Source organism: Myxocyprinus asiaticus, chromosome 7 (genome assembly GCF_019703515.2).
Source record: "Myxocyprinus asiaticus isolate MX2 ecotype Aquarium Trade chromosome 7, UBuf_Myxa_2, whole genome shotgun sequence".
NCBI lineage: Eukaryota > Metazoa > Chordata > Actinopteri > Cypriniformes > Catostomidae > Myxocyprinus > Myxocyprinus asiaticus.
Genome location: NC_059350.1, coordinates 14,918,882 through 14,944,472, shown reverse-complemented (window position 1 = coordinate 14,944,472; position 25,591 = coordinate 14,918,882). Strand labels below are relative to the sequence as shown.

The window sequence follows — 25,591 nt, the reverse complement described above, 5'->3', positions numbered from 1 at the left end:
TTGCTTATAACTCGATCTATACGCCAGATACTAAAAAAGTCTCTCTACAAACAGGCTGTCAGTGAAAAACTCAAATGTGACATAAGCCAGTGATATGCAGAGCTAAGAGTAAGGTGTAAAAACTCAGAGCTGGCCAGCGATTGACTGTGTTAAATTAGATCTGACTGGAGGGCATAATGGGACATTGACTGAGCTGACAGTGCCTTTGAAAGGTTCTGTGAAAACTATACTAACACTTGACTGTGTAAACAGGCACAGAGTACTAACAATGACTTGAATCTCACACCTCTATGACAACAAGAAAGTTGCATTTAAATGCTTAAGAGTAGGAAGGCAATCCCACATAATTAATTGTGGAAATGCCTTTGAAGGACAATCTAAACTGAGATGTTTAGCCGAATAACCTTAAATTCATTATAAACCTTTGGTAACAATTGCCATTTATATCAATAAACACTGTCTGATTATATAATCCTTAACAGATAAATACTTAACCTACAAAGATCATGAATCTACAATCACTTTTTCATATTAGTGTTGTCACGATACCAAAATTTCAGTAGTAGGTACCAGTACCAGCAAAATGTCACAATTCTGATAACAATTTCGAGACCCCCCCCCCCCAAAAAAAGGTAACATACTCCTGAACAAACTCTTTAAGCCTTATTTAACGAAGTTCAATGTATCAATGTAAAAAATAAAAACAATCGCATGTTCCCCTGAAGAGTTTCTCAATTAAGTGAACATTGCTTTAAGTTTTTTCTTTAAGTAGGACCCTTTGAAATCATTTTGAATTGTTTATTCTAAATTCTATTTTTTCCAGCCAAATTTTTTGTTTTCCGTTCCATGTTTTAAAATTTAATCAATTTTATCATCTAAAATAGTGTCTAATTAAATGAATAATAAAACTTCAACAACATACCATTGCATTTTTTTAAGTGCTTCGGTAAAGATCCTCACAGCATCATCCAAAACACCAAATTGGTCTTATTTTTGTCAAATAAAGTGCTGCACAATAGAGCATCACATTATAAATGAAAACATAGATAAAAACTTATATTCAGTACAACAGTACTCTCACATGTGAGATGTTGCTTAAATATAAAATTCTTCTTATTATTATTATTATTACAGTAAATACTGCATTGTACTATAAAGTAGTTATATATTTCTGTTGCGATGTCTTCATGTCTCCTGTCAAGCTTTTATTTTGAATCAAACTTTTATTTTGACGTGAAGGCTTTGCCGTTGTGTGTTCTAGACGTTAGTTTCGCACCTCCAGTTAAGACGCTGGTTATATGGCCAAGTGTGACTATTAAAGCACAAAGGCTGTGATTTAATTATATAAATACTGTATATAGTCTGCAGGCACTGTGCACTTTACAGTAAATGCTCACGCTCTTCGCACAGCGCGTGATGCTCATAAAATGTGGTGTTTTGATCAGTCTGTGTTTTCAGCTTATAAACTGCTTCACACATTCACATGTGTGCTGAAGTGCTCAGCATTTGCAGCCTATATTTATCTAATTAAATCAGCGGTTTTATAATCACACGGTTTAATAATCACACTAGGACATATCACTATTTTAATTTGATTAATTGTCCATTTTAGTGTAAAAGGAATAACATGCTCTAATCATGTGCCATTCACACAACTCGCAGGTACAGAATTGAGTCAGTGCTCTGTACTACCGGTACTGCAGAAACACTAGTATAGTTACATCTTATTTTATTTTAGTATCGACTTGGTACCGAAGATACTTTTGACATTACAATTTCATAAATATTCAAAAATAACTGATCTGTAACAGAAAAAAGTATTAAATATTAAATATGTTTCAAATATGTTGGTTAAAGACAGAAAAGTGTCGGCTAACTTTCCACAGAGCGATATTTAGACTAAGGGGTGTCTTCCTTTGATGTGTCTTATAGATTGTTTATTTTGTGAATATGTTTCAAAGCAGGCCAACTTTCAAGAGACCATCATCATGAATATGGCAAACAAGCAAGTCATCACTTGTATGTATGTTACCTTTTTGGGTGTAGAGAGGTTGGAGCGGTCAGAGCTTGTGCTGTGTTTGGACGTGGGGCTGCTGGGAACCTGGTAGGGGTCTGGAAGAGGACGCCCCTCCACCTCTGCAAGCATACATTCCTGATACAGGTAGGACTTTAGGAAGCGAGTGTAACTGTCAAACTTCATCAGGTTGAAGATCTATTGAGGGAAGGAAGGAGAGAGAATGGAACTACAGTATAAAATCCCTGATTAAAGAAAAGACCAGGCTGGTTTATGCTGATTGGTGCTGGTCAAGATGTTGAATCAGCATAGTCATAGTGCAAACTAAAAATTTTAAAAGCTGGTGGTCAACTAGCATAGTTTTTCTGGGGTTGCTGATTAAGCTGCTTAACCAACACATAAACATCACATGCTGGGACATGCATCCTAAACACAACATATGCTAATGGTGACCAGCTTGGCGAACATACAAACACAGAAGAATGTGGGATCTGAAGTTGAATATGGGCTATATCATGAAAATGAGTGTTTCTACAGACTTTGTAATGTAGCATAAATGTATCTGAATCACAATCACTAAAAATAATATTTATCACACACTTAAAGGGTTAGTTCACCCAAAAACTGAATATTCTCTCATCACTTACTCACCCTCATGCCATCCGGGTTGTGTATGACTTTCTTTCTTCTGCAGAACACAAACAAAGATTTTTAGAAGAATATTTCAGCTCTGTTAGTCCTTACAATGCAAGTGAATGGTCACCAGACATTTGAAGATCCAAAAATCACATAAAGGCCACATAAATGTAAATAATATGACTCCAGTTGTTTAATCCATGTCTTCAGATGCGATATGATAGGTGTGAGTGAGAAAAAGATCAATATTTAAGTCCTTTTTTCCCCATAAATCTCCACTTTCACTTTCAAAATGTGAAAGAATGTAAAAGTGAAACTGGAGTGATATGGATTACTTTTATGTTGATTTTATGTTCTTTTTGGAGCTTCAAAGGTCTGGTGACCAATCACTTGCATTGTAAGGACCAACAGAGCTGAAATATTCTTCTAAAAATCTTTGTTTGTGTTCTGCAGAAGAAAGAAAGTCATACACATCCTGGATGGCATGAGGTAGAGTAAATGATAGAATTTTCATTTTTGGGTGAACTATCCCTTTAAGAGTTGAATGTAGATTCATGTACACAGCTGGCAGAAAACAAGATGTGTGCTGATTGAAGAAAACTGAAGTTTGTTGACTGGCAAATTAAAAAGTTTTAAATGAGAAATTCAAAGAGACTAGAACAAAACATCTCAGCACTGCAAAAAATGCTAAATAACTTACAGGAGAAGGGAAAACTATTGAAAAGATGACTAAATTTCCTAAAATAAATGTTGCCATCAGGGCTGTGATGTCATTACTAATGGGCGGGGCCCCTTTTTATGGTTCGTGTGTTAATGTTAATTAAAGAGATTGTGAATAAAACGGTGACAGACAGCTTGGAGCCTCTTAATGCTGCTACTTTGTTTTGTTTTTTTTTTGCCTAGAAGACACTTTATAACTGCACATTCCTGCATATTCCCACAACATGCACAAAGGTTGCCTGCAGGTCTCTTTTCGGTTATCATGAGGTTGAAGTGTTCAGGAGGCTACATTCGTGATCTCATGACAGCACAGTGCTGAAATCAGAGGAGTCAACAATTTAACATCTACAGCCCTGAAAACTTGCATCACTATGGTGATTAATCCTTACAGATATTTTGTGGAGGTTACACAGACATACAAATGAAATCAAGCAGATTTGATTGCCATAAGAACACTGAGATCACCTGCATGAATCAGGATACAATTGCTCTTTATAATTAATAAGTCTGGGAAATCAATCAAGCAGAATGTTATAAAAGACCGGAAAAGGCATGTAGACGGATTTTCCAAAATTTCAAAATCTTTAAGATTGGCATCATGCCTTCAGGACCATTGGGAAATGTTGACAATTTGACACACTGTGGTAATGCTTTTTATTCCGAAATAGACTGTTCTACACCCAGGGTTTCAGTAAACAGTGTTGCATGCTAAATTGTGCATTCCTTTTGTGTTCTGTCTCACCTGTAGCTGCTGCTCTTTAAACATGTCTGGCCTTGGAGCGTTGAGGATGTCGTCAGCCAGCTGGGCCTGACTATCAATGTTGACGGGTGTGGTGGCCTTGCTCGACAGGAAGCTGTTGTAGATCTCTCTGGCCCTTTGGGACAGCTAGGGGGGCAAAAGGTTAAGACAATGTCACAATCAAACAGCAAATGGAAAACATTGTTTATTTTGTCCTGTCCACACAAAGGACGTGTTTAGTACGTAAAACTGACTGCTGTGGACATGGGCAGAAGAAACGATTTGATAAATAGCTATCAAAAATGATTTCAAGTACCCGAAGCTGTACCAACATTAAAGGTGCAGTGTGTAACTTTTAAAACCAAACGGAATTGCAAAAATAATTAAATAACTCTTTCCAAACAGGCTTCCATTGTTTTATCAAACAGGTAGTCCTGCCCCAAACTCATGAAACTGGTTGAGGCAGTGCTACTATGTTCAGCCACAGATTGTAATTCCATTTGGTGCTGGTATCAAAATGATTGAACATGACAATTTGATACCTGTTTCTTGTCCGTTTCCGGTACATGGCTAAAATATTCACAGGCTTGCCAAAACAAAATGTTCTCTTCGCTAAACTCCTTCTTCAGAAACTCCTGCAGGGTAAAAGAAAAAAATAAATAAAGATTAATTCATCTTCAAAACCAAACCATAACATACCTTTGTCCTGTACACTTGAAAATACTAAATGTACTAAAGTAAATTGTATTACTTATTACTCACCTACCAAACTTAATTCTCTACACATGCTTTGCTCTACAGATAAGTAGAATAATCTTCAAACACTTCCTGCTGGTTTTGTTTGAAACCTCGAATTTAGAGAGTGCCTCATTTTACCTTGTCGAGACAGCTGTCACTCTCAGAAGAAAGCATCTGCTAAGCTTTTTTGTAAGGTGGGAATTAGTAAACTGTCATCCTGTGTATACAGACTGATGGCTGCACTTTTACGGTTAAAATATATAACCATATGGTATTTCAATGGTTTTTGGACATGGTATCATAGTATATCATAGTATACCATGTTTTTGGACACTACCATGATAGTAATACCATGATATTCTTTGAATTACCTTGAAGTACCATCTAAATACCATGGCATATTTTCAAGTACCATGATATTACCATCTAATACCCTCAATGTACTATAGCACTGCCACAGTTCTATAATTCAGTTAGGCTACTGGACATAACCATAAACTTGAACTGATCCGACATACCGAGAAATATCGGACACCGACGGGATCCTGTAGTAGCCGCTCGAAGCAGACGGCCCATGATGCGACGCGGCGTTCAGTGTGGCGTCTATGGCTTTGCACGCTAGGTAGACTGGCATTGCTGTTCAGACTGTTATCACTGCCGCAGCCTTTCAGGTCCACACTGTTCAACTCTACAGCACAAACAATGAGATAACATTACTATCATTCACACCAAACACAATGTAAGCTTTTTCTTAATTCCATTTCAGTGACAATATGACAAAATGCCACTGATTCACATATAGCATATGACAGACTTACACAATAACCAAAGCCTATTAAAACCACAAATGTTTGACTCAAACAAATCGCCTTTTTCAAATCAGGATATGCCCAAAAGGACATGAGTTATGCAATCAACATGACTGTCTGAATAAGAGTCGGGTTGCTCTAAATTAAGGCTATACACTTAAAATAGACTTGTGTTTGATGAAGTAAAAGCATAGAGACAACAACAGAAAAGTCAGAGCTTGAAGAACTGAAGATGTTAAATTATGCAGAAGTTATCTGAATTTGAAAGTTTGAAACAGTCAAGGAGTAGGTTACAGTGTCAGAGGTGCTTTTTTACCAATGAAGACAAAGCACAGTGAGAAATTGAGAAACTAGTTCTGTAAAATCATTCAGAAGATGATTTTGAATTAATCGAATAAGTGTCTTAAATCTGTTTGCTAGATTTCTGCTAAGAGCCTTTTTGTTTCTGGGTGATTCTGATGTGGATGGTGTGCTCTTGTTATCAAACAGTATTGATAAAAGAAACAAAATAGATTGTTTAGTTAACAATCCTCAAAAACCACTGGAAGGAACAGCAAAGAGCGTGTGCAGCTAAAACCCCTAAATCAACAGCTGTATTGCAAAGGCTAAGCAATATGATAACAAAACAACTTGTCAGATCTTAGAACATAAACTTCAGCGATAGATTCTGTATCTTTAACTTGCTTGCCAACTTTGGCCTGGCTGTTTATAAGCCTACTTTTAAAGATAAGCACTCTGGAGGAAACCAAAGTATTTTGTCCATAGATAGACACTCTCCGCATCGCTGATAAACTCAGGCACTCCCCAGAAGCCTCTTACCTGGGTAGAGCTGGTACGAGCCTGTGTGATGCCACTTCACCAGATATTTCATGCTAACCTGGCGCCAGGCTTTGACATCCATCACCCCACCATTACATCCACACACTGCCACGGAGCAGATGGCGAACAGTCATGAAACCCTCCATAGAGTTCAAGCACACCACACTGCCTTGAAACATTTTGAGAAACGAGGAACTATCTAAACAACACAGATGATGAATCCACATGCTTGCATAGAGGAAAGCAGATACAGTGGCATGTACACAAAGCTCTGAACGGACAGGTGATAAATAATTGAAGGAAGAGAGGTGAGGGAAACTTAGACGGTAGAGGTAGCAGGAACCTGCAATATTAATGCTAGACCAACACAGCCACCCAGCAGCACCCTAACCGAGGACAAACACACACAATAACAGCCATGTTAAAAAGTAGAGTTCAATCGATATGGGTTTTTAATGGATGATGTCGATATATCAGTCAAACACTATTAAAAAGACCAGCATAAACAGTCACCAGTATGTGTTAAACTAGGCTTTTTAAAGTTATAGTTCACCAAAAAAATAAAAATTCTACCATCAACTCACCCTCATTCGTTCCAAATCCATATGACTTACTTTCTTATGCAGAAAACAAAAGGAAATGTTTTAATGAATTATTATTGTGATTAAAACAACGCAAGTTCTCGCGTGAACACGCGTGCCACTCTAAAGAAGCTTCTCTTAGAGCGTTCATGAACATGCAATGGATGTCAAGATTTTTTACAGAAAAATTACTTACATTTTGGGTAGTTTCTCTCCAAAATCGTATGACTTCAGAAGACTTGGAATAGGATGCAGGAGTCATATGGACTAATTTTATTATACTTTCCCAGTGAGACACAAAACCAGCATAAATCAGTTTGATCCATTATGGCTTTTAATGCTGGTCTAACTTGCCGTTTACAGCAGGGAGATGGAACATTATGGTGGACAGTTCCATTTTTTTCTGCGTAGCATAAACTGTCCACTTATATAGTCATAATAAATGTAGATTGTAAACTGTTTTGCAAGAGGAGATGTCCAGAATGTAAAGGTCATGCCAAGACATCTACTGAGAATACAGTTGAGGTCTCGAGACAGCAAGGTAATCAAGAAAATGAAAGGATGCTGAGATTTGCGCATGAATGTCGAAATTGATGGGCAGCACTGACAGCACAAGTGGTCTTTAAGTCAAGTGTAAACAACACGCCTCCAGCTCGTCTCCTTTGATGTTTTGAGTTGGAGACTGCTCCACGACGAAAAGTCTCAGATCTCACAACCAACGGTCTTATAGTGTGCGCACTCCTGCGACAAGCCCCAACAAGTCCCAGATGCTACGACAGTTTTCAAAACAGCTTGATATCTGGACATCTTGTTGTCAGATGTGTGCACTGTCCCGACGAGCCAGAGATCGACAATGAGCCACAACCAATTAAATAAAGAGAGCGAGCAAGAGGAGAGCAATGTATTGGTAAGCAGGAGACAAAAAAATTTCGAAAATAAAATAAAATATCACCCACATCTCCCTACCCACAGTCTTAATTATTTTCAGTTGTTTATCTTTTTTCTTCCTTTGCAAATAAGCGTCAATAAGGGCGAGAACCATTCTTTCATGTTTGTTGACGTTATCAAGAATAAACTGAGTTTGTAAATGAATTTCTTTATTGTAATTTTAAAGATTAAAGATGCATATTGAGCGATCAGTTTGAAACAGGACGATGCTAAGGGCAGCTGTAAAGGTATTTTTTTGTTGTTGGTTATGTGCGGATTTAAGGGAAATAAGCATACAATCTGAAATTTTTAAAAAGTGATGCATTAGCATGCACAAAAGGGACACAGATATGAGAAGCACACACATCAGAAGCTCAGTTACAGGTTCTGCACTAAAATAACTCAGAATTGTGCTCTAAACATCATGCTTTCCTATAATTAGGAGGAACTGTTAGGTAAAAATTAGGTTTTTAGCGCTATCTTTTTCATCTTTTACGCTTTTTGCGCTTTATTATCATTCAGAAATACACAGACGTAAAAACTGATGTATGTCCTCATGAAATCAACGACTCTCTCCTCTAAATCCAAACACAAGTGTTCAAAAGAGATGACTAGGTGTAACGTAATGTGTTTAGATTGTATACTTCTGGTCGGATCACCCAAAAGGCATCTTAATACCAGGTGTACACAGGGCCTCAGTCGGGACGAATGGTTTTGTAGTTGATACACTCAATCAGTCATGTCCTGTGCACACCAGAATGACAGAAAAAAAAGACTTGAAGACGCAGGGCACTGACTGCAAATCGTGTAGTGTACACCAGGCTTAAGCTCACTCTCTCCGTTTTCACTGGTTGATTTACGACATCCTGTCAGGCCGATAACTGATCCTGGAGAAGTTTCTAAGGGATAAAACTGACCCAAACATCTGAACCTGCATTTGAACACTGATCCAACCTGTCCTGGTAAACTACATGCTGATCTCAGGTCAGATCCTTTCATGACCACTGTATGTTGATAAGACCACAAACTATTGTGTGCCCATTAGAACACATACACATACACATTAAGAAAGACACTACAGGACCGTAAAGCTAACAGCTAAGGCATGTTGAAGTTAAGTTCCTGACAGTTCTGCATGCATATATTTGTCCCTCTGTGCCTTTTGTTATGCATAAGGCTGAAAGATCTATGGCTCTGGCAGTAGTGTTAACCAAACATTCACAGAAACCCTGGCACATTCACACATGCTAATTGGGGCACTGAGGGGGAGATAGGAGTAGGGGCAGTTAGGGCTTGTTCGCTGCTGGAATTGAAATACAGAGATTTTGGCTAAAACAGGCCGGATGAATCACAGATGACAGAACTATACAATTAACGCCACTGTTCCGTATGATTTGGTATGTGTGCAAAAAGAGGAAGTTGGACTGAAAGTTTTACAATCATGAAATGAAACACAGACTTTGCTTTGTCACTTTATACTGTGTTTTGAAAGAGTAATATGTAGTGATTTCAGAAGAGCACTGTCCGTGTTTAAGGTATCACCTCAGAAAACAAATCTTGAATTTTTAATATTGAATCTCCAACATAGTCTTCCCACAACTTAAATCACATTTTTATTACAGGCAAAAACACTGGGCAAAAATGACCCCAGGTATTCCAACACTAAATCCTATATTCTTCCAACAAGAATTTATACAGAAAAACCTCAATTAATACAGATAAAATAGTTGGATACTGAGGGGATGGATTGTACAGACAAAAGAAAGCCAATCTTATCAAGAGATCAGGCAAACTAAAAGAAAGCCAAAATGGTGTTTGCTTTCTCCTTCATTTGGGCAGAGCTCAATCTATTTCAGTTTCACAGATATAAATGACATTAACATTGAAAACAGATAAAGAAGAAAGCACGTCTGACACAACTGTTGGAGAAATTGAGAAGTAAAGGCTAAGAGACAAAAACGGTGGAAGAAATTGATAGAGGAGTAATATAAAAGAAATTAGATCCCAGTGGTAGGTAAACAGAGAGATTCAGAGAGAATTAGCACTTTTAAGCAGCAGAGATCTGAAGTGAAAAAGTCAAACTAGTCACAGAACAAAACTATTCAGGTAATGAACCTGAACTTAGATATGAGTGGGAGGAAGAAAGAGAGGCAGGTAAAGAAGACAAATGAAGTTTGTGATGCCACATAAAAACAGACAATTGAACAAGAGAGACCGAGATGTGATTTGAGGTTGTATGAAACATTGTTTGATTACTTACCACCATCGGAGACAGCCGCAGACTGCAAGAGAACACAGAGAGACATGTGTGAGTGACTGTCTTCACCAACACAAACACACATTGATGTCTGCAACATGCCTGGGTACTCTGGTGGCATAATACACACACCAGCTCTTCCTGTTTTACTGGAATGGCTTTTCACACACTCCTTTTCAATCACTCCCTGATAGATAATGAAATGCATCAGCTACATTCCAGCAATACCGTGATATTCTAGACCCTGCCCACTGTGACACATTAGACCTGCCCAGTCTGATTTGCCTCAACATGACACTTGGATTAGTCAAAGGACAAAAGCTAGTTTTAGTATATTAATATTAATATTATATATTATATTAATTTTATTGCAATGTGAAGAGAGAAAGGTCCTGCTATGACCATTTTATTTGTTTCAAAAGTTTTATTTAACAAAGCATCGGAACAGCAATGACCCCTTTATTGTATGGTCAAATCATTCTCGTTACAGTCGCAACAGTGGCATTCAGGTGAGTGGATGTGTAAAGTATTTGTATGGGACGAGTGCCAAATTAGTGATTTCCTTTAAATACTGGCTCAAAGGTCAGATAGTTACAAAATTCCCAGGGAGTGTGGACCTTATATATACTATACATAGTGCATTTTCTCTACAAATATCTTTACAAAAAATCTACAAAAATTTAATTTTTTTAATAGATTAATTATTTGAACCAAAATATGGAACACACACAAAACAACGTGCAACAGTATCACCCTAAGGAAAAAAAAAGTTTAATATCCCCAATGAATGTACACTATTTAAAAAAATGTTGGCATGTATAGAGGAGAATTCTGAAGAATGAATTTAGAAATGGTAAAATGTGTGTTAAACAGAGCTGAGAGCATTACAATGATTTTGATAGCTAAAAAATAATCAATGTTATCATTAAAATATTAATTAAAATTTTTACTTCATATTTAAACAACATCTATTCAAAACTCCTTCAAAATTCACTTATAATGAACCAAGCCTATACCAAAAAAACAAACCCGTACCGTGTGGGGAATGTGTAGAACTTCGTGAATGCCGGGCACTGGAATTCTGCGGTTTTGTTTGAATTTTGTGGGCGGGCGGTAAGATAATTTCAGAGAAGCACTAACTATATTGAAAGTATCAACTGATCTCCAGAAGAACTGAAATTACACATTGTTTACACGTACAAAGGTTGAGCTCCTTTCAGACAAAAACTCTGGGCAAAACTGACCCGAGGCCTTCTTGAACTAAATACTATATTTTAACAACAACAATAGACTCAGTTCAGGCCAAGAAAAGGCTGTCGATTAAAAAGCAATTAAAGAACAGTAAAAAGGGGAGTCTGAGCATGCAAAGTCCAGGACAAAAAAGAGAATTACCAAATGTTTGGTTGCTGGTGCCAAGACAGGCAGATTAAAAGAAAGCCATATGGAGTTTCTACTATACAGACTCTATACAAACTGTCAATTATTTGACATGCTGAAAGTATAACAACTGCTTTCCCAACATGACCTTGCCAAAAACACCAAAAACACCCTGAATGTTTTTATTTAATTCTGCAGTTAGAAACCCAGTGGGCTTTGCAAACTCCACAAGTTGGAAAAACTGCCTAGAGAGTTGCAGAGAATCAGGAGTAGCCTTTATAAAGAAAATATTAAATCTTAGTTTGGCTGACCACATCTGTCCTGGGTCTAAATGTTTGAGAGTACTTCTTCATTGCTTTGGCCCAGTGTCATGAGGGACACAACACATTCTACACTGTCCTACACTGACTACATCACCACCACTGAGGACTATGATGTGTAAATCATTTACTGCTTAGCCTTGTTGAAAGCTAGATACCTTTACTATATAAACACAAAAGTGTTAAAAGTTTCCACAATTTATTACCTAACCTGTTTTCACATCAGTGTCAAGCCATGGTCATTTAGATCCTATATGCCTCACTATTACATTATTGTATAACATTTTTTATACAATACTACAATGCACTATAGTGCAATTGCAGTCTGACTGCTGTCACTGTCTCCTACCAAATCTCACCATCTACATGACAATTCAAAGCTTTTAATTCTTAACTCAGTATTATTTACCTCACAAAATATATTTTCTTAAACACCTTCTCCTAAATCTGTATCTTCTTTATTAACTTTGTTTACACTTTATATAGATATTCTGTATGTAGTTTGTATGTAGACTCGCATCTGATCTGAGCATCATCACAAGTATTTTAATGCCCTGTGTAATCTGTGTAAGATGTTCAAATGACAAATAAACTAACTTGACTCATTCGGTTGTGCATTTACAGTATATTTATTGTGGACAATAGTGCAAGCCAAACTATACGAGCCTGTGATTGCTTAAGCTGTTTTTTAAGCATGGTTTTAATAAGTAGAACATGCTTTGAAAATATTGCTTACATTATCTGGAAAGACCATTTGACAAAGCCAGAAAACCATGCTCTAGATCTTTGCATAAGAAATATAGGCAGTCGACTAGGACACTCCACTTCCTAATGTTCTACATAAGTAGCAATTTAATGTGTCCCACTAATAGTGCTCATCAAGTGACAAGTCAATCGCGGATAGTGATTCCATGAGTTTGAAATGAGTTTAACTTAAAATTTCTATGTAATCTCAAAAACACTTTGTGTAGAAAGAACCTAGTTGAATTGGGTAAGCCCAATGAAATTAGACGTGTCACCGTAACTCATACATTTCTTTATGTACTAATTAGTGTAAGTGTATGTTAGCATGCTAAATACATGCTGGTTGGAAGAACTAAAGAGTGTAGTTTAGTAACTTTACTAGGGTTAGCACAGCATTTGCTCAATGTAGCGAGCAATCAATTTCACGTGCGACATGTACCAGTTCTCATCATTAGCTCAAGCTCCACTCTTCACTATAATGGTAACCCCCAAAACTCCAACATAACAAAAACTCTTCTAACAAAACATTAAACACTAACAAATATCCCCTTTATATTCATCTCACTCAAAAACACATAAAATAACACTTATATATATAAAGCTTGTGGCTCCATAGTGGTAATACTTAAGAGAGTTGCAATGAGCGTCTTTTGACAGTGCCTTTTGAAAGTGCCTCATTCATCAAAGTTTATGGAGTGGGTGGATGACGTGAAGCTATGAACTGAGGTTAGTTAAGTTGATATTAACTACTTCGAGTAATGACAGCCAACAACTGCACAAGTAGACCAGCTAACACTTAAAATGGTTGTTGTTGTGTATCTGGAACACTTGTATAGGTAGATTCTTATGGAGACCAGAACCTGAAAATAGTCCAGCAGAAATTAGAATCATCATGTCCCAGTCCAGTGGTTAGTCAGGAAAACTGTGGGTATGACTGACAGAGGAACCACAGCACCACGCATCTTTTCTACACATACTCTACTCTCTCTTTTCTCTCCTTCTTGTCCCCTATGACCCCTTCTCTTTCTTTCCCTCCTCCTCCTCCTCTTGCTCTGATTCCAGTGGGTTCCCTCCATTTTTTGGCAGTGCGGCTACATGTAACCACATATTGAAATATAAGCGGCCTTTTCCAAGCCCCCTTATTCCAACCTCTCCGCCCTTCACATTCCTGGCTCTTTCTACCCCAAATCTCTCTCTCTCTTTGAAAGAAAATTATAGATGTTTCTTGCTCATGGAAGCTGCTCCATAGTAGGTGACAGGGCTGATGGTGCTGTTGGTTCATTGTTGAAGAGCCAGAAGAAAATCTTTATTTTTTTAGAACCTTTATTTATTGCCACTGGACTAGTAGGTGAAATTTGTTTCCACAACTTTCACGTCACCTCACCATAGAATAGCACCATGTTAAGTTTATAGAGACAGTCTCTCTGAACCACCATGGTGTTCAGTGTCTTGCTCAAGGGCACAATAGTGAAAGTACCCCTAGGAGCCCATTATACGTAGGGTTTTAACCTGCAACATTTCATTTACAACCGTCCAAAGAGAGATCATTCTGCTTAACATCTCCTTTTGTATTCCATGGAAGAAAGAAAGTCAAGTTGGTTTAAAACGACATGAGGCTGATTAAATGATTACAGAATTTTCATCTTCGGCTGAACTATTCCTTTAATGTGTTTTTCCTTCTCTTCCCCTCCACTGTGCATTCTCTAATAGAGGACAGACTGTGGAGAAATCCATAAATTCCTCAAGGTTTACATACACTCTCAACTCTATGCCGTTGGATGGCCTATGATCTCACAAACACATGCAGTGAATGTATCCAGATATATGGGAATACATTTCACCTTTCTATATGAGGCACATTCCTGATGTTGATGCTGAATCAGCATTCACAGGCTCACTCCAAAGACACAAAGTATGAAAGTTGACTGCAGTATGGTACAGTGCCCAGTGAGCAATTGAATTTCTTTTCGTTGTCACGACAACGGAGGGCTTCTAAGTTGTCTGACCTAATCAACATGGATAGGTTATCACATAATTTCCTGCAACCTGACTCATTCTTTTAGAGTGGCCTGATTGACAGTGATGTACATAATTGCTATCCATCAAGCACGGCTGGACTGGGACTAAAGAACAGCAAAAACTATACTGCCCATCACAGCCCACTTTACAATCTATTGCCTGCTGTACTTTCTAGTTGATATACAGTATATTGATTTGTATTGTACTTTCAATGCAAATCAATGAAAGGGAGGCTGTATGTTTAGGTTGTACACATAATCACACAAGAATCACAAAAACTCTTTTTGCATTTATGCAAGGACAGGTGTTGGTCTGATTCAGGCATAGGCATCATTTATGTGTGGGACTGGTGGGACAGGTCCTGACCACTTACTGAAATAGCTTTCAAGTACTGGTCCAATATTTTAACATTTTTAATAGTGATGAATGTATTTAGTCTGTTCACTAAATACATTTACTGTTCACCTACTGACATATTTTACATAACATAGAATTGATTATTGTGTTAGTATACATTTTAAATGATATTTACCAGTCATGTTGGATATGTTTGACCAACTGTAAACAATAAAATATAGATATTTTTTATTTAATAAAAAGCACATCATGTACCGCTTAAGCCCATTCCAGACTTTTCACATATTTCATGAAAAATATATACTTAATATTTTAGAAATGGTTGGAATTGACATATAAAACTTCTAAGGAAATATACTATATTTCCTAAACTAAGGAAATATTAATGAAAAATGTCCAAAAACACTTACCCTAACTTACTGTATATTCATGAGCTTTGTGATGTCACAACAAGCACATCTTATATTCAATGAAAGATTACAAAAACAAGTTCTTTCTTTGGAAAAACATGCACAGATGAATTGCGCACAATAAGACCAGGAATGTGTATTAAGAAAGTAAGTATGGTCATTTTTTATTTCTTGTTGATTTCAAGTCCGAAGAAGATATTAAAAGACAGGGCAGAGAAGTATGTGGAAAAAATGGATAACAATTATAAGGTTCTACATGTTCATATTAGTTAATGCATTAGGTTTCGTGAACTAACAATGAACATTATAAAATATTTTTTTTTAAATCTTGGTAATGTTAATTTATAAATATACTAGTGAATATATAGTTCATGTTAGTTCATATAGTGAATTAATTAATGTTAACATAATTTTTTTGTCAAACAAAAAATATATTTTAATGTTAAATATTACATTTGTATCTTTTAATATTAAAAATGTGCCAGTACATACAGAAATGAATATTAACCAAGTGTAATAAATTGTATTCATAATGCATTAACTAATGTTAACCTATATTTTAACTTTTTTGGCAAAAATAAAAAATAAAAAAAATAAATTTTAAATGTTAAATGTTAAAATGCATAACCTTTAATGTTAAAATAATAGCATATGCAGAAATTAACATTAAAAGATTAATGAAAGCTGTAAAGTATTGTTCATTGTTAGTTCCTGTTCAAATGCAACTATTGTTAACATTTACAACCGTAATGTTAAGTGCTTTCAAAAATTAAATGAATACAAAAAAGATTTAAGTGTGTTCATAAAGACAGTGGGAAACTTCCGAAGAAAAATGAAGAACGTCATCTCTCTGTAATGTTGGTCAGTAAGAAACATGTAATGGTCTCACATTGCAGTAAAGGTGTGTGGAAAAGCAACAGACACATTTGTTTTTCCCCCAGCTAAACACAAACTTTTTTCAGAAGAGGCAGGAAACTGTGAGTCTAACAGCTCACGCACAAACAGATTCCAATGTTTACATTTGAATTTGAAGTGAATAGTGCCTCGCATTGAGCGCCAAATTCCATGGTATAGAAAAAGGTAGCCAGAGACAGTGTGTACAATTGAGTGTTAGAAAGGAGTGGTATGGATTCATACCCAATATTTGCCTGTTTGCTTTGGCTTTGAGAATGGTCAAACACACTCACAGACACTCTTTAGGAAAGCCAAGAGAGCCGTTGTCTGATTAAATAACCACATCTAATCTCTCTGCAAACACTTTTCTCATGAGGATATGAGTTTAATGGGACCAGACCAAGCTAGCTTGATGAAGCACTGAAAAGTCCAGCCCAGGTGCGCCTTGCCTCCTCTTTCAGACAGCAGGTCTGGATGACATTTACATAGCCATTGAGATAGGACTTACAAAAGAGACTCTAACATTTTAAAACAACTCACAAAGACATATGTCTAGACACAAGACACATACAGTAAGACAATAGACAGATGAAGAGACAGATAAAAAAAAACAATAAAAAAAGAAAACAAAACATAACAAAAGGGAATAAAGGCATACAGTAGTAGGACTCGTGGATATTACTTACCGTATGAAAGGAGCAGACTCTTTTAAAAGAAAGCCTCTTTTTCAGACTCATGGTCTTGTCACGATGTGTGTCCGCTCAAATAGCGCAGCTCCAAACATGTACAGACCCAACACTTTGACTGACGGATCCATGACTCTTACGCCAATACTGAACTCATTTCATTTCTCTAAAAGCAAGAGCTGACATGCTCAACAAAGTCAGACACTCACTCTCTCTTACTGACGAGGAAGTTCAATTCTGATGAGGATTCTGTGCTGTTACTGTGACAACCCCAACTCTCAGCAGGAAGCACTGGGGTTTTTAGTGAAAAATTCAGGAGACGAAAATGTTGGGATTCTCCGTTTCATCGCTTGCTCTCTCTCTCTTTACTTGACCTGCGTTCTAACTACAAGAACAGATGACAGACTGTTCTCTTGGTGATCTGCAACACAGACTAGCACCTCTTTTTCTATCTCTCTCTTCTTTAGAGGAATCAAGAAATGCTTACTCGACCATTTCACCATCCCTGGCTCTGCCACGACTCAAATAAATCCTCCATTCAAGACAAGCTTCACTGGGAGTGAAGCTGCTCTCACTCCCACCTTCCAACGGCACAGCAGCACAGCGCTGCCACTTTAAACAATCATCTGTCTTAACTTCCCAATGTCTAGAAAAACAGCCATTGAACTCGGCAGCTCCACTGAGTTTCTCGGCCCTATGAAATACGAGGAATCTGAGAGGATGGACGGAACGTCCTGCTGAATGAAATATTATTGGAGGAAAGTGAGTTCCAGAGGAGTGTGAGAATGACGTAACGTTAATTACCACACCGTGAGTGTGGACTCTAATGAAAGGCAGGTTCCTATCAGAACACACAGAGAGTGAGTAATAAAAATGTCCCAGAGCTGGAGGTACAAAGGCAGTGTTTGATACAACCCTCATGGGCTCGACTGAAAAATATGAGATGCAATTGGCAATTTCTGGAGTAAATGGGTGAAAAAGAAAGATCTCAAAAATACTTGGCTGACTTGCTTTATAAAAGAAAAAAATGTGTGACTCTGGACTGTCAAGCTTCAAAAAGGAAAGGAAAAAAACAACTTGCACTCGTCTTCTGTGCACAAGTCTTGTGAAGATTTAGATTTCACTCTGTTAATCACCTAGTGATCATATGGCTTTAGAAAACTTGGAATATAATGCATGAGTCATATCGACTATTTTTATCAACTAGCTTTTGTCCTTTTTTGGAGCTTGACCCTAACCCAGTCACTATTCACTTTTATTGTATAGCAAAAAGCAGTGTGAATAATACAAAATAAAATATTTGTGTCCACAGAAGAAAAAGTCTATACGTTACAGTTGAAGCAACATTAAGGTGAGTAAATAATAGCAGAATATTTAAGGGCTGGGAAATTTAACGTGATAATTTCTGTGATTAATAGCTGACTGTTTAACACATTAAAAAATGAATGCAGTTAATGCATGGATCCGTGTTTTTCACTCCCTGAAACATCACTTAAGTTTGTCCCCACTTCTTGTGGGTAAAAGTGGCATATACATTTCCAGGAGGTACACGCTCGATTGCACATCCTAGCACAAAAACTGATTGTGTGGAGCAATGCACGCTTATTAATTACGCGTGACGCATGTCCCAGTTATATTAAACACAGGAGCTGATTTATTGTACAGAGAATGGAGACTTCACCCTCAAGTGGTGAGCAGGTGTGGGAGAGATACGGGCAAGCTGCTTTATCTCTTCACAACACCCGAAAACACTCACTAACTGTTATCTGAACCAGTGCCAAAAAAAAAAAAAAAACAATTGCGAGAGAGACCCAGTGTGTGTGCAACAGAGACTGAAAGGAAGCCAGAGACATTTTTTTTTTGTTGAGATTTTAGACTTCAGCAAATTAAACTTCAGCATTCAATTTGTTTATATCTGTATGTATAGTGACTTATAATCCATTGGCATGTACACTTAAGTTTAGCTTGGCCATAAAGCTTGATATAAACTGAATCTGCCCATTTGATCCTATTATTAAAAAAAGTCTACTGGAAAACGGCAGATTTCTGAACTCCCCAGCGCTACAGAACTTTTAATTACAGCATTTCTACTGATTTTATGGCATGTAAACATATACTTAAAAAAATTTAAACCTGTAAAATTCTTCTAATGAACTATTCTGAAAAAAAAAAAAAAAAAAACTTTTTTTTTAAAAGGTGCACTCAGTAACTTTTTTCTTTGTGTCATCTTGGACTTACACTCACACTTAGTGGCTTGGATGCAGCATAATTTAAAATAAATAGTCTTCAGTTTCAAATGCCATTGTAGAAATTTAGTATTCACAGTCAGCCATGATTACTTTAATCACTGAGTAACAGGACGGTTACTGAGATTAAGCGAGTAGTATTTGGCAGTATTTGGCTATTCTAACATGGCAGCCCCCATGTGTGGACCCTCTCCATGTAGAATAAAACAGCTTTTATAAGGTTACTGATATGACTGGAGTCTTCATGACTTCCTAAATATATTTACAAAATTACAATTCATGTCGTTAGGAGTTACATTTTTTAATGAGGAAAAAATTACTGAGAGCGCCTTTAAAATAAATATTTAAATAATTAACAAATGATGACGAATCAATTTCTTGCAAGTTCTTGAATGCAAATTATAAAGTAAATATATTCATGATTTTATTTTAATGTTTGTTTTAATGTGCCATGTACGTACATTACATCACAGTAAACTGCGCTATCAATTAGTTTAAAAAAAAAAATGCAATTGATTCACATCCCTTGAATATAATTTTTTGTTTGAACTATTCTAGGGATGCACCAATATGAACATTTTTGGTACCAGTATTTTGCCACTTACCATATTTTGTCATCAGATCACTCTTTTGCTCAAAAAAGAGGTACAAAAGCTTTTTATTGTTCTAAAAATAAATAATTTCCATTAAACATGGATTGGATCTGCTGAACACATGACAGGCCAAATTTTTAAAGAGAGCCAAAATGAAAGATAAATAGAAAAAAATATTGAAAAATAACTGATGCAAGACCATATTGCAATTTCAATCTTAACTAAATCAGTCGTGTAGCCTTAATGAAAGTCAAAGTTTGCTGGTTTCAAAGCATTTTGGATTGTTTTAACTTATCATGTATAGGGAAGTGTCACTTTCACAACTATCATGTCTGTAAAAACGTTTTTTCTTCATTATTGTGAGAATGAAAATTATTAAAAATTAAATATGACATGTTCTTAGGAGTGCCAACCCTTCTACATTCTGCGGCTATAATTATTTCAGGGTTGTTCATTTGAATTCACAGAGTTTTTACAACGTGTGATGATAATTAACTATAAACAAACCATGGGTTTTTCATATCGGCATTTTCGTGCTTAAAACTGATTTGCTGATGGTTTTAATTTGGACAATAATAATTGGGCAATAAATATCTGCGGCCGATGCATCGGTGCATCCCTAAACTATTCCTTTAGTATAAGCAATAATTTAAATTCTAATTTCTAAATGAGTTTATACAAAAGCTTATTCTGAAAATGTTTTATCTGTTCTGGGTCTATTAAATTAATTAGGTCTCATTAAATAAATATAGAACTTTTAACTAGGAGATCTGATTACATTTGTGATGCATCATTTTTGGACTGGAAATATTGGGAGAAATAGCAATGACAGAGCAACAGAAATAATGACGATTGCTTTAAATGAGCTGGCAATGAGCTCTGAGTTTCACATAACTAATGGATAAGCTTCTAAGGTTTGTTTTCAACAGAGATATGACACTGATTTAGTTCACATTTATATCCACTGTTTGTGTCCAGATCTGTTACTCCACTGCTGTAGCATACATTTAAGATTATATATCATGGAAAATCCTAAAGCTCTCAAGAGAAAACCAGCACACAATACTGAGAAAAACTGAAGGCATTTGAATTCAAGTCCACATTCCTTTTGGTTCTCATGACCGTCCTCTTTTGCTGTTTACAATGGGCATGAAGGCATTAACAGTGGTTCTCTTTTCCAGCTTGTAACAAGGGAAATGGTGCTTATGTGAGGTAGGTGGGCTGGCAGACAGACAGACTTAACTCTATATAGGAAGACATGACTGGAAACTTTGGTGGCCAATGACAGGACAGCATTAAGAGATCATGAAACCAATGAAAATAAACCCAATGGTGAGGTTTGAGGAAAGATGACTTGTCTAAACTCTGAAAAATGCAGGTCATAACTTGACTAAAGAAATGACAGGGACGGCAAGTGACACAAAACTACGTTATGATGAGATTTTGTATAGTATACAGGAAGCTGTACCACCAAGCTTGCATTGCCTATACTGTATGTATAAAGAAAAAAGAAATTGGTCCACTGTGTGGTGCCAAAAGAGTGTTAAATTTGATCCCAAACAGATTAGGTTAAGGTTAATGCTCTATCAAGTTTTAAATCAACAAAACCTACCTACCTCCCTACCCTTAACCTTAAACCTAACCGATAGTGTTATAAAAAGCAAGTGTGACAATTTGGCAATTTCTAGAGCAACCAGTAAATTTTGTGATGTCTTTTACGACAATTTCGACTTATGTAAACCTGTGTGCTCTACAGGACTTGTACCTTGGTCCTTTGCAACACAAGTACAATGCTTTATCAGTTGAGATACCACGCAATTTGAGTGCACTTGAACAAACATCTAATTGCGCTTGGTTATGTAATGCAAATGCTAAAATGTATTGACTTACTAGTCATGCACTATACTGAGTGTTTAGATGTCATAAGATAGCATTGTGTGGGGAACAGGGCAAAAGTGTTTATGAACTGATAATCTGCCATTTTACTCCTGATTTGAGTGAAAAAGAATAAAAGTCTTTGTTGTTTCAGCACCTCTAGTGTTTATTTCACCAGGAAACTGCCACGATATGTACAACGAGCCACGTAAAAATAATTTTGCAAAAAGTAGGTATAGTAACGAGGTATAGTAACGTGATTCAGTTAGACCAGGTTTTAAAAAGCCATTTAGCAATTATCTGATTCAAGGTAATGGTTTTATTACTGTTACGATAAGTTACTGTTTATCACTATTGATTCAAATTACTATTAAACACTAAAGTCTACCAGCGCAACATATATTGGATGACAAACCTGATCAACACTGCAAAATCTTACATTAAAAATGTACAAGGGCTAGAAGAGGGACAGATGTTCACAGATACAATCATAAATGCTGAGTCTGACATTACATCTCAAACACTACAAAAGCAGGAAATATACTTTTGGTGTAACAGAAAATAGGGAGCATATGACTACATATCAGCATATTCTTTTCATTGAACCTTCAGAATATAGCAAGAATGAAGGTGACACCACTCAACAATACATTGTGTAAATAAGTATATTTAATAATGCATAACCTACAAAAAAAAGGAATAAGCATATACGTCCGTCCATCCATCCATCCATCCATCCCCTCTCTCTCCCCCTCTCTCTCTCTCTCGCTCTCTCTCGATTTTTTTCATTAAAAGACACAAACCCTGTCTCAATATTGCCCTCTGCTGTTTTTTTTTTTGTTTGTTTGTTTTTTTCAACACACGTGCACTCTCACAATTATTAAATGTTATTAACAAAAACTATTAAAAGAAATTGTGGTAAATTTTGATTAGATATTCATAACAAATTCTCCAAGGTTAATATGAATAATGCTTAGTGTAATTTAGATGTAAAATGCTACTTAAAATTTGAGTTACAAAGACAGCAGAGAGAAAGAATTTAAAAGATTTCTCTAATGAGCTTGTGTCCTAGTTGTCAAGTGAAATACTTCTCCACCAAAGATAAATAAATAAATAAATCATTGTCCTTTCCCTCAGACAAAATAGTTCAATTACTATTCAGCACAAACAACTCCATTACAGTACAAACGAGTGAACTAACAAACTATTTCTGTTTCACAATAGCAAAGATAATTTCCCCAGCTTCCTCAATGAGATCTGATTAAATGATTTTAAACTTTTTGGTTACCGTTTCTTCTTTTTTTAAAAGGGAAGAGCAGCACTTCATATGAAATGATTGTTTTGTCTGATGAAGGCTGGACAATTTAAAAAATAAAACACCCAAAGAAATGTGAGTTTAAAGATACACCTGCTTTAAAACATCTGGAAGCCTCAAAAACCACATAAAACTCTAACAACGCTGAAAGACAAATACATTTTCCAAAGCATAAATACAAAATTCTCTCATCGGGAGGGCCTAGCAATTCGAGAACCACTGATTGGACAAATCAAGTCACATGATGATGATATGCAAGATGATTCATGATCAAACCATAAGAGGTAAATTATATGATTACTTTTTAAAATATCTTTGCTTTTGCCCATTTTAGCATAAAATTAAATGCATATATAAAATTAAAACATCAAACAAATTGTCACTGAACTCTATCAAATTAGTGTTTAAGAAGACACAAACACACTTGGTAACCCATGCCTCAGCACGGTTTTTAAATTAATTTGGGGCTTCAACAGACAAAGACCTGCATTCCAAAGCAAGATCTCACAAGCACTTGTGTGAGCAGTTAAAGAATCTAAAGACCGCTTCCTGATCACAACCACACTCTTAAATATTAACAACAGACGCTGACTCCTGCATTCGAAAACTGACAAACAGTGCATCCACAACCCCCATCTCAGTGGACACACTCTTACATGACTTGACAGATTAATCAAGCAAGCTAGTTTGCACATATGTCCATCTGTGTATGTGTATCTATGTGTGCACAGGTACTTACTCCGTCAGAATTGACGCTCAAAGTTGGCTCCATGTATGGCAGTGTAAGACTCCACAGTCTGGCGTTAAATGACTCCACGCTTTGTAAACACATCCATCCACTGGCTGCTTCCAATACAGTGTGTGTGTGTGTGTATGAGTGTGTACGAGTGTGTGTGAGTGCACACAAGTATGCAATGAGATAGAGGCTGCGTTCACAGTCTGTCCCTATCTCGGTGTCTTGTGTAGTTTGATTCTCACTCTCTCGTTCAGTCTTTCCACCCACTCCGCTGTAATTCCTATTCCGCCCACAAAGCCCAGGGCTCACAGACAGAGATGCAGAGACACGCTCGTGAGTGGGAGTGTGTGTGTGTGTGTTCACCCTCATATACTTCACGAAGGTGTGAGAAACAGCCACACACATGCAACTCACACACGCACTGCAATGTAAGTGGTGCACAGTGGGGTTGTTCATGTTATTTACACAATGTGTTGTGTCACGTACTTGGTATGCCTGGAGTGCAGCATCTGCTTAGAGAGAGGAGCGTGAAAGAATCATAATGAATGTATGTGTGTGTGTGTGTGTGTGTGTGTGTGTTGGAACAATTAAGAGGGGGGGCTAGGCTTAGGTCAATATATATATATATATATATATATATATATATATAATTGCAGTAAACATGCACAAAAAGACTAAGAAATATATCCATTTTACATGATTGTGTAATTGTAATATCCAAGTCTGTTTGTGCATGTGTATCTGGATTTGGATTTGTCTTGTTTGACAGGTGCTAATAAACAACAAGCAGGTACGAAGCTCTACATTCTTCAACAAGTCCCAACCCTGTTCTCTCAGAGCTCTGTACGCTGCGTGTAAGGATCCGCAGGCACTCTGTTTTTAACCTGTGAGCCGAATCGTCACTGTGATGAATCAATCACTCAGAACGGCTCGAAATGTAATGCTGAACCTATGTACCTCCTGTACCCTGCAGCCTTATGGAAAATTACACAGTTTATAAACATGCTGCTTGTTGCTTATGCTATTGATTAGAAAATGCCCTCATATGACATTATCCATCCAGTTAGACACACAGTAATTAAAAGAACATAAGTGAGAAAATACTCTCACATATACTAAGAAAACCAGAAACACACATGCACAAACAAAGGGCAATTCTGAGAAACTCAAATCAGGCTCACACACGATCAAGACTCTCACACATTCGCTGAGTTGAGACAAGTTTATCTATCATCCCTCCATCCCTCCATCCATCTACAGTATCTATCTATCTATATATGTATCTAGTTGTGCGTTAGGTCAACTGATAGAGCGTTGCACTTGTAATGCAAAGGACCAAGGTACGAGTCCTAAAGAGCTTGCGAGTTGACACATGATTTGAAAGTGTCATAGAAGAACCACAAAATTACACATTTGCTTTTTATGACACTATCGTTTAGGTTTAAGGTTTAGTGTAGGGAGGTAGTTTTGTTGATTTAGAACTCGATAGAGCATTAACCTCCAAAACCTCATCTGTTTTTCATCTCACATTAGCTTTTTATGACACTATCTGTTAGGTTTAGGTTTAAGGTAGGGAGGTAGGTTTTGTTGATATAAAATTTGATAGAGCATTAACCTTCAAAACCTCATCTGTTTTTCATCTCACATTTGCTTTTAATGACACAATCAGTTAGGTTTAGAGGAATAGTTCACCCAAAAATGAAAATTTGATGATAATTTACTTACCCTCAGGCTATCCAAGATGTATATGACCTTCTTTCTTCATCAGAACAGGATTTA

General features: G+C 36.7%; 1 protein-coding gene across 3 annotated transcripts in view; it reads right to left on the bottom strand.

Annotated features, from left to right (window-relative positions):
* Positions 1–25,591, bottom strand: part of LOC127443876 (regulator of G-protein signaling 12-like) — a 59,215-nt gene that overhangs the window by 6,659 nt on the left and 26,965 nt on the right. For all 3 annotated transcript variants that reach the window (XM_051702878.1, XM_051702880.1, XM_051702879.1), the window contains 5 exons: positions 10,244–10,265; positions 5,366–5,535; positions 4,652–4,744; positions 4,113–4,256; positions 2,033–2,212 (listed from right to left, as the gene is read on the bottom strand). In XM_051702878.1, coding sequence (XP_051558838.1) covers positions 2,033–2,212; positions 4,113–4,256; positions 4,652–4,744; positions 5,366–5,535; positions 10,244–10,265 — 609 coding nt within the window. The remainder of the gene's footprint in view (positions 1–2,032; positions 2,213–4,112; positions 4,257–4,651; positions 4,745–5,365; positions 5,536–10,243; positions 10,266–25,591) is intronic.